This window comes from Triticum aestivum, chromosome 3B, assembly GCF_018294505.1.
Source record: "Triticum aestivum cultivar Chinese Spring chromosome 3B, IWGSC CS RefSeq v2.1, whole genome shotgun sequence".
In the NCBI taxonomy this organism is placed as follows: domain Eukaryota; kingdom Viridiplantae; phylum Streptophyta; class Magnoliopsida; order Poales; family Poaceae; genus Triticum; species Triticum aestivum.
In genome coordinates this window covers 253330-263530 of record NC_057801.1, presented here as the reverse complement: position 1 = coordinate 263530, position 10201 = coordinate 253330, and the positions used below count along the sequence as shown (strand labels likewise).

General features: G+C 47.3%; 1 protein-coding gene across 1 annotated transcript in view; it reads right to left on the bottom strand.

Annotated features, from left to right (window-relative positions):
• Nucleotides 1–8528: 8528 nt before the first annotated feature.
• Nucleotides 8529–10201, bottom strand: part of LOC123068140 (protein RER1B) — a 15694-nt gene continuing 14021 nt past the window's right edge. The window contains exon 3 of the mRNA XM_044490616.1: nt 8529–8756. Coding sequence (XP_044346551.1) covers nt 8706–8756 — 51 coding nt within the window. The 3' untranslated portion in view covers nt 8529–8705. The remainder of the gene's footprint in view (nt 8757–10201) is intronic.

Below are 10201 nucleotides of genomic sequence, written 5' to 3'. Positions count from 1 at the left end.
CTCGCCCCTCCGCAATGGCCAGGTCCGGCAGCAAGCCCGATCCCATGGTCTAGGACGGCCACGTGAAGAAGGAGGACTCAGGCTCTGGCAGCGACTCATCGAACAAGGAGGAGCTGGCGCTCTGCATTGCCATCCAGCGGGAGCTCGAGCTCTGTCGCGTCCGCCGCCAGCTCCTATGGGCCCCGTCGCCCGTCCCGCTCGGCACCGCTTCAGATCCAGAGCAGGGCGGCACCATCCCCTTCCCATCCGGCGCCAGCACCGCCCGGCAGCGTGGGTGCTCGTGCCTGCGGATGCGCATAACGAAGAGGAGGCCAAGGACGCCCCCCGCGAGGGACAACGAGCCGCGACCGCGGCGGAGCCCTGCTCCGAAGGCGCTCGGGCTCGGGCTCGGGCTCGAAGCATCGTAGCGCCCCGCGAGGGAGAAGGAGAGAGCGGCACCACCAGCACGGATGATGACAACGATCTTCCCGCCATGGCCGGCTTTACCATGGATGTGTCGAGAAGAATATAGAACACGTGGATGTGGGCTCCTTTCTACAAATTAGTTGTTAGCATGAAGAGAATCAGATAGAAAAGAAAGGGCTTCAAAGCTCTACTCCCTCCGTCTAGGTTTATTAAGCCCTCGAACATTTTGAGGCTAGGTTGATCATATATTTACGTAACAAAACATGAGCCATATGTAAAAAAATAATATAATTTGTACTCCCTCCATCTCATAATGTAAGCCATTTTTTTACATTATGGGACGACATTATGGAACGAAGGGAGTACAACAAATACTTATATTTTGCAAATGAAATCTACGACCAGTTTAGCCCAAAATACATAGGGCTTAATAAATACGGACGGAGGTAGCATAGATGGAGAAAATAGCTACTACCATTTACTGTTTCTTTTTGAGATAAAGCATTGCTGCATATATATAATAATCAAATCTTCACGGAGTTCATACAATCCGTGCTAAGCACATCCACAATACGTACTACTCCCTCAATTCCAAAATAGATAACTCAACTTTGTACTAACTTTGTTTTAGAACGGAGGACATGTAGGAGGAAACCTAAGCCAAGTGGTAGTGTGGTGACTCAATTCTGCAAACACTTTTTTTGTGCAATTCTTGAGTGACTGTCCTATCATTTTCAAGACAATGTTCTGTAAATTAGTACTGTTAGAGAAATTGTCAGATTTACAAGCATCAATGCAGATAGAGATTAACAAAAACATGTACATAAGAGATAACCAAGCAGCACTGGAATCAAAAGCTGTACATTAAGCTTCTTAACATTGATACATTTTTTTTCTTTCAAAAAAATTTGCCATTGCCAGAAATTATACAAGTGGTAAAATAATGAAACCAGTACGGTTTACAACAGATCAAACAAATGAGATGAAAACGTTACAGATCACAACTAGATACTCCTTCCGCAAAGAAATATAAGAGCGTTTAGGTCACTAGCATGTAGGAAGGGACATTGAGGCCAGAAGATGAAGCCATGCTAACTACACTGACTTGATCTTTAGAAACTTGTCACGTTCTTGCTCCCATGCTAATAATCAATAGGCATATCCAATCTTTAAAGATTCAACTGCACAAGAAGGATAAAGGACAGACATCACAATATAAAGTATCAATTTCTACGACGACGCCTGCGGGTGTTTTCTTCCTCTTAGGGGCGCTGCCATGGTCCAGATCATGTCCCTCCTCAAGCGCCGGGTGAAACCCTTGTTCCAGTTCCTCGGAACATGCGGCAACGGCATCACGGTGTAGTTTCCTTCATGAAGGCGTTGCCTTGGCAGCCCACGGTGTCCTCGGAGCTGGAGTTTGGGGTGTCTCTCTTGGTGTGGGTTGCCCCTCAGGGTGCCATGTACGCCATCGCTGGCGCATCCTACACATGGTCTTCTTCAGGTCCGGCTAGGTCCTGCCACCCAGTTACTAACTCCTATAGGCGCTATGTGGTGGGAGGTACGTTGATCTAGTCAGTTTTGTTGTCGTCATTGTGGCTTGGATGTTGCCTGCAACGGTAGTGACGCGGCCTATTGGCTTTGTGCCCCGTCTTCGTTGCCTTCTTGGTTGTAGATTGGGCGAGGCGGGTTCTCTCCTCCTTGATTGTACTCCCTCCGTTCGGAATTATTTGTCATAGAAATGGATGTATCTAGATGTATTTTAGTTGTAGATACATTCATTTCCGAGACAAATAATTCCGAACGGAGAAAGTCACCCTGCACCGCTTGGAATAAGTGGTTAGCTATCTCAAAAACAATCAACAACTTAAAAAAAAAAGTCACCCTGCGGACAAGGCACCAACACATGGGATCAGTTGGAGATGCATCCAAGCACATAGCCCAGTTATATATGCATGCAACGATCGCGCCATGGTTGGCTCGCCCAGCGACGTGCCTCCCTGCCGTTGCCATTTGTCCATCAACTCAATTAATTGCCACTTGTCCTAGTGACGCCCTCCATGACACAGACCACTTGCAAAGAGAAAGAGGAAAGCAGAGCCAACAGGTTCTTCCCCTTGAATTATATATAAAGTTTTTCTTTTTGGGTTCATCTGCCCCCGATTCTGTCATTGCTCGCAAGTTTTCCCCCATGAATATTAACTTTAGCTTCTTGTTACGCTTCCGAACACAATCCCTTTAGAAAGTAATGATAGATAGGATTGCTGTGTCGTTGATATATATTTTTTGTTTCATCATTAACAGATGAGTTAGAATAATCTTTGCAATGAGTGTGGCCGTGATTAAACAGACATCGGCGCCATTAGGATTCCATTGTTAAGAGTGAATTAATGAATGGATACTTGGATAATTAACAAGTTGACTGTATGTACTAGTTCAATCCCAGTGTGTCAATGAGTCATTTCTTAACTCTCAATCTCACTTGTGCAATCTCTGTAAGTTTTTTTCTTTTTTGTTTCATCATTTATTCTCTGAGGTTGTTTTCATTGCATGCTGGAACATTTGGATTATCAGGAATGCCAAGGTCTTTAGAGTAACTCTAGCAGACCCCGCATCCCGCAAAATAACCATCAAAATGTGGGCTAGGGACATTTAATAGCAGTTGGCGGGAGGGACATTTCAGCCCGCGCGCCTCCCCCCTCCTTCCGCCGCCGACCGCCCTTACTTCCGCCCGCCCGCCGCCGATTTTGTCCAAATCTGCGGGCGGAATCGCTCCGCGGGGCCGCCCCACGCCCTCCCGCGCCGAGACGCTGCACCGACGCCTCCGGATCCGGCGAGAAGAGCCGCCCTCGTTGCCACTGCCACCGGGGATCCACCACGTCGAGCCCGCCTCCTCGTCGCCGCCCGATCACCGGCCGCATCCGCCACCAGGTTAGATGGAGTTGACCCCTTGCGAGAAGTTTTGGCTCTCCGATTCGTCCGATTCGGATGACTCGGATGTTGAGACTATGCTTGCGAGCTTTCGGCAGTAGACATTGGTCATGGCGCTTGCTGTGAAAGAGCACGAAGACGAGAACCGAAAGAGGAGGTGAGGATCAACCGTGGGGCGTCTTTGCATTCCTCGGAATCGTCACCTTGGGAACGAGATGTTAATGCAGGACTACTTCGTGGACAATCCTACATATCCACCACACCTCTTTCGGAGAAGGTACCGAATGCGTCGATCCCTCTTTGTGAAAATTGTTCAAGCTTGCGAGGCAAATTGTCGGTTTTTTACTCAAAGAAGAAATGCTGCGGGCTTAAAGGGATTTAGTGCATATCAAAAAATCTCTGCGGCAATGCGGGTGATTGCGTATGGTGTTCCGGATGACTATGCCGATGAGTACCTTCGCATTGGTGAAGATACTACAATTGATTCTGTGCGTAGATTTGCAAAGGTGATCATCCGTGTCTTTGGTCCGGAGTATCTTCGGGCACCCAACGAAGATGACACAAAGAAATTGATGGCATCTAATGAGAGGAGAGGTTGGCCCGACATGCTAGATAGCATTGATTGTATGCATTGTACATGGAAAAATTGCCCCAAGGCATGGCAAGGAATGTATTGTGGCAAGTCTCGTGATGCAACAATTGTGCTAGAGGCCGTAGCATCCGAGGATTTATGGATTTGGCATTGCTTTTTTGGTATGCCGGGCACTCTCAATGATATCAATGTGTTGCAACGGTCTCATTTGTTTGCAAGGCTTACTAGTGGTGATGCTCCCGCTTGCAACTACACTATCAATGGGCATGAATACACAAAAGGGTACTATCTTGCAGATGGTATATACCCTCCTTGGTGCACCTTTGTGAAGAGTATCAAAGATCCCGAAACTAGAAAACAATGTGAATTTGCAAGGGTGCAAAAGGCAGCCAGAAAAGATATTGAAAGAGCATTCGGTATTTTGCAATCTAGATTTGCCATTGTCTGCGATCCTGCTCGTATTTGGGATAAGAAAACCTTAAAAAAATACCATGACATGTTGTGTTACCCTACACAATATGATTCTTAAAGATGAGACATGAATGAACTTGGAATTCTTCTACGATAATGTGGGTAGCCGTGTCAAACCAGCTAGAGACCCTAACCGCATTAGAGCTTTTCTTCAGACATACAAGGAGACTGAAAATGCAAACACACACTTTCAACTTCAGGAGGATCTCATTGAGCACCATTGGCAAAGGGCTGGACAGTGACTGATTTTTGTATTCATTTGTATTTGTATTCATGAGAAGTTTTGTATTCCATTATTTAAGTTTGCTACAATGATTTGAATAATTATTTGTAATGTGGATGATTATCGTATTATGTTTTATTTGAATAATTTAGTTTTGCTTATGTTTGTTGTAATATGTTGGATTTGATATTTGCAGGCCGATGAGATGCGGGATGCAGGGGCGCAAAGAGCAGACCCCGCAAAACTGACCCGTAAAAAAACATATTTCACGAATATACTTTTATGCGGGTCTGTTTGGGGGTTCTACATCTGTGGCCGTCCGCGCTGGCCCGCAAAAGTCATTTTGCGTGAACTACAAACGCGTTTTACGGGCCGGCGCGATGCGGGGTCTGTTAGAGTTGCTCTTAGGCATGAAAGGCCAAGCTTCAATAAATGGAGGTGTGCCTTCATTCATGATATTTCTCTCATTCAGCATAGAATCAAGCCAACTTTTAGAGATGAGTTGCTAAGATGGATTTCTTTCTTGCCTCCTTGAGGTTTTATTCATGTACATTTTACTCTTTTTGCTAGCAATAATTTTCTAAATGTTTTTTTGGGGGGGAAGGGGTCCGTACAGTTTATAGTAAAAAAATTGCAAAGTAAGTTCATTCTTCAGAAGACATATTGCCTTAGAGCATCCCCAGTCGCGCCCCCAGGATCTCATTTTTCGTCGGTTTGGGCCAAAACTGACGCCGGCGGACCCAAGGCGAACCCGGCGTGTTGGGGGCATCTAGGGACGCCAGACAGACCGTTTTTGGCGCGGACGGGGCTGGGCCCGCCTAGTCAGCGACACGCCGCTTCGTCGTCCTTATCGCCTCGGTTCCCGCGGGAATCAATGCCAAGGTTACCGCGCTGCCATGCCGTCGCCTCCATTGATGCGCGATGCCACACCAGTCAGGCTCCCCATTGATGTGCCGCAGTGAACTGTCGCGTCCACCCCGCCACGTGTCGCCCGGCATGCGCGCCTCGCCGCCCAAGCTTCGGCTATAAAAGCCGCCCCCCACGCCGGTGAACGCCACAACAGCCACCTCGCCCTTCCCTCCCCCTGCGCAGAACCTCTCTTCCCCCGCCGATGAACATGGCAGAGAGGTACCCCGGCGATTCCGCGGCGAAGAATGGCTTCGGCCGTCGCCACCTCCATGAGGATGAGGCGCGCCTGCTGTTCGAGGCCAACTACCCGGCGCCACCGGACATGCGGGTGCCGAGGGCGTGGCGGTTGAGCGCCGGCGGAGTCCCGGTGCCGCCCGTGCCCACCGGGGCGGAGCGGCAGTCGGAGATCGCCCGCATCTGCTCCTCGCTGTCGGAGGAGCAGCGAAACCGGCCAAACTACGCCCCCGACAGCCATAACATGTGGACGATATATTTCGAGCGCCTCCGCGCCGATCTCATCGAGTCCTTCAATGGCGTCATCCCGTGCGGCCGGCACAACGCCGACGGGTGGCGCGAGTGGTGGGGCGTGTCCGGCCGCACCCTCGAGGTCGTCCTCGACTACATCGAGACGGGCAACACGCCGCGTCTCGAGTACCCGGCGCCCCTGTCCTTCTCTCGCGGCCGTGGCAGCTCGTGGACGCCGCGGCGGATGGACGCGGGGACCTCCTCCTCCTCAGGCAGCTCGCCGGCGGCCCATCCAGTCAAGCTGGAGCCACAGGAGACGGCGCAGGAGTCGCCGCTAGGGCGCCGCACCTGGAGCAGCGCCCTCACCATTCGCGGGGGCGGCGGCCCTTGTTCCCTCTGCCTTGTCCGGCCTAGGACCGAGCCGGAGCCGGGGCTTCTCCCGGTGAAGCCGGAGCACGTCGAGATGGCCCTCGATGACGAGACGACCATGAAGTGGGGCGCCCTCACCATTCGCGGGGGCGGCGGCCCTCGTTCCCTCCGCCTCGTCCGGCCTAGGACCAAGCCGGAGCCGGAGCTGCTCCCGGTGAAGCCGGAGCACGTCGAGATGGCCGCCGATGACGAGACGGCCATGAAGTGGGCACGGGACGACTACGTCCGCGAGCAGGTGGCGCGCCAACACCACGCTTACGAGGAGCTCAAGGCTCGCCACATCGGCCGCGAGGAGGACGACGTCATCGTCCTCAGCGACGACGATGAGGCCGGACCATCCCGCCCGCCTCGCGTCGGCGACCCAGGCCAGGGATGCAGTAGGGACGGCGGCTTCGGCGGCCCGCAGGACGACGACGATGACGACGGCGATAGCGGGGACTACGCCGACTTCTACAGGCGTCTCGACATGTAGAAGGCGGACGACGGCGAGGCGTGGCGTAGGCTAGGGGCTTTCATTTAGTTGTTTTGTACAAATTCGAATAAAAATCTACGAGTTTGTGCCGAGTGTGGTCTTTTCTGGGGTCGTCCTGGGGGTCGGGGACTGGGAACGAACTCGCCCCCACGCCGAAATACTCGCCGGTTCGCTCCTGGCGGCGTTTTTTCGGCATCCTGGAGGCCCGAACGGCTGGAGATGCTCTTAGAGTCCACATGCTCGCCCCATTTGCACAATGCACACCTTCACGCCAAGCTTTCCAAAACCGCATAAAGATAGATGAACACCTTCACGCTTCAATAATCAGTGCGAACCAATACATAGAAGCTTTCCTTTTTTTTTTGAGGGAACATAGAAGCTTTCCAAAACCGCGAAACAACAAGAACTCAGATGGTCCGGCCCACTAGCTACCGTCTGCCAAATAACGAGATATAGCTCTCGCGTCAACTACAAGCATATGTACGATCATTTTTTTTTTACTTCTGTTTATATTTTCGAAATATTCTAACTATCCAAAAATTAATTTACTTATATTCTTAAAATCATTCATCGTATATTTAAAAAATGTTCATACCATTCAAAAAATGATCCTGATATTTTTTTCAAACGTATGTGACATTTTAGAGAATAGTTCATGCGTTTCAAAAAATGTTCTTGACATTTTGTAAAAATATTTATATAATATTAAAAAAATCATCCTATTTAAATGGAAAAAAATATGTAACATTTACAAAAAAAATTCACAACTTTCAAAAATATGTTCATGGCATTTTATAGCAAATATTTATAGGATGTACAAAAAAATGATTTGTACAATTCCAAGAAAAGTTTGTGAGATTTCAAAAAATATTTACATGTTTCGAAAAATATTTGTGATATTATTTATACAATGTCAAAAAATGTTCTTTATTTAATAACATGTTTCGGACCATTCAAGAAAATGTTTCGCGACATTAAAATATGCAAGCACTTACAAATGTTTTGCATGTTTAAAAACAATGTTCATCATGTTTTTAGTTGAGTCACTTATTTTAGGACAGAGGGAGTATTTGAAAAATGATTGAACTTGCATACCAGAAATGTTCAACATCCAACATATATTTGAAAAAGTTTGCATGTATTTGAAACATAATAAACGGCTAATAACAAACATAAAGTAAAACCAAAAGAAATAAAAAATGAAAGAACTAATGTAATTCCGTACAGAAAAAAAGAGAACCGCACAGAAGCTTCTAAAACCAGTGCAAAACGGGCTTCCAGAAAGACCACAGGAGCAAGACGAGCAAGATATAGCTCTCGCGTCAACTATGAAGGCCCATATGGTTGCGTGACTGGGCCTGTGTCGTACAATGTTGTATGATTGATTCGCAAAACCAAAAGAGACCTTCGGTTGAGCTACCAATTACATTTTCCAGCAACATTCAGGGCACATGTTTTCTCCAAGCAAAGTATATAAACAGCAGAGTTGGATCTGGGATTTCACGGCACCACCTACTTATTTTTGCTGCAATAACATTTGGAGCAACCGGAGCCGAGACGGTCTCCCCAACAACAAAGAATCGATCACGCTATACAATGACTCACAGTGACACAAGTAACACGAATATATATTGAATTAAAGCGTGAACCCATGTCAGAAACATAAGCAGCGAATGTCCCTCCTAGCGCTCTCTAGATATCATGAATGAAGTATTACACTTGTTGGTACTATGTAGCACATCGAATAAGCCTTGCCGTTCGACTGTATCTTCCGCCCGCCCTTCCATTGTTGTTCCCTTGCACACCGGGGATCAGTCTTTTGACGAGCTGCTGCTCGCGCCACCCTTCTTCCTGCCGTATTTCTGGCACCGCAACCGGAACAGACATTATATGATGATGAATGAAACGGTAAAGGATAAAGAGTGAGATCGAATGATATGCTATGCACACCCATGATACCAAGAGGAATTGATATCAACCAGTGGACAACAAAAACAGAGCAGCACCAAAGGAATTGATATCAACTAGTGGACAACAAAAACAGAGCAGCACCAAAGGAATTGATATCAACCAGTGGACAACAAAAACATAGCAGCAGAGGCCGACTAACCTGCTCCCGATGTTGAAGGGCACATATTTGTACTTGACCATGTGCAGAATCTGGCGCTTCATCGTGAGCACAAAGAGTACAAATCCAGTAGCAGAGCAGTATAGGCCAGAAGACAGGGACGTCGAACATGGAGAAGAATGTCATGACAAAAGCTATAACAAAAGCCTTTGTGATTGCATACCTGAAGCACGGGCAAAAAAATATCATGTAATGTGCCACACATCTGAGACAGAGACAGAGCAAATATAAGAAGCATTACAAACACAGAGACGACTGCATGCGGTACCTAAATATGTTTGCTAGTAAGAGCAGTTTCTGATTGTTGTCTCTAAGAAAGCTTGTAGCTAATGGTGGTTCTATGGGATGATGACAATAGAAGTGCTCAGATGTAAACTCAACAATGCGTCAATGAAGAGCTCAAAGAATCATTGTAAGGTCATTTGTATTCTTCATTCATTCACAAGCAAGATTTGAGCCGCCCGTATGAGTACATAGTTGACTAATGCTAGTATAACAAACAAATAAATATATAAATAAATAAAGCAGTGGTCATGCATATGATTGACTCACACCATGCTATTGTCGGTTGTCATCTGTCAGCAAAACTGCTATGTGGCTACAACAAATCTATCATGGTTTCCTTTGTTGATCAATGACTATATATATCATGGTTTCCTTTGTTGCTTAATTTTTTTTCTCACAAACTTTATCGTATGCTGGAATGTTAGAGGTTTAAATTCTGATGCAAGGCAAAGAGCTGTCAGGTAGAAGCTGGAGGAGAGTCAATGTGCTATTGCCTGTTTTCAAGAGACCAAGTGTGCTTCTTTTGATTTCAGATCTATTAGATCCTTTTGCCCTAAAAGATTTGATAGCTTTGCTTTCTCCCCCTCTGTGGGAGCTTTTGGGGGAATTGTGATTGTTTGGAACTCATCTATTTTTCGGGGCACTGTGATTGAGATACAGCCTTTTGCAATCCTAGTTGACTTAATTTCCAAACAGAACAATGAGCAATGGTCCTTGGTTTCTGTGTATGGTCCTTGTCAAGGAGAAGCTAGGGATAATTTTGTCAGCTGGCTGTATAATCTGCAAATACCTATGGATGACAATTGGCTAGTGGTGGGTGATCTTAATTTCATAAGATCACTTGATAATAGGAATTTGCCAGGGGGGGGGGGTCTGAATGATATCTTCATATTC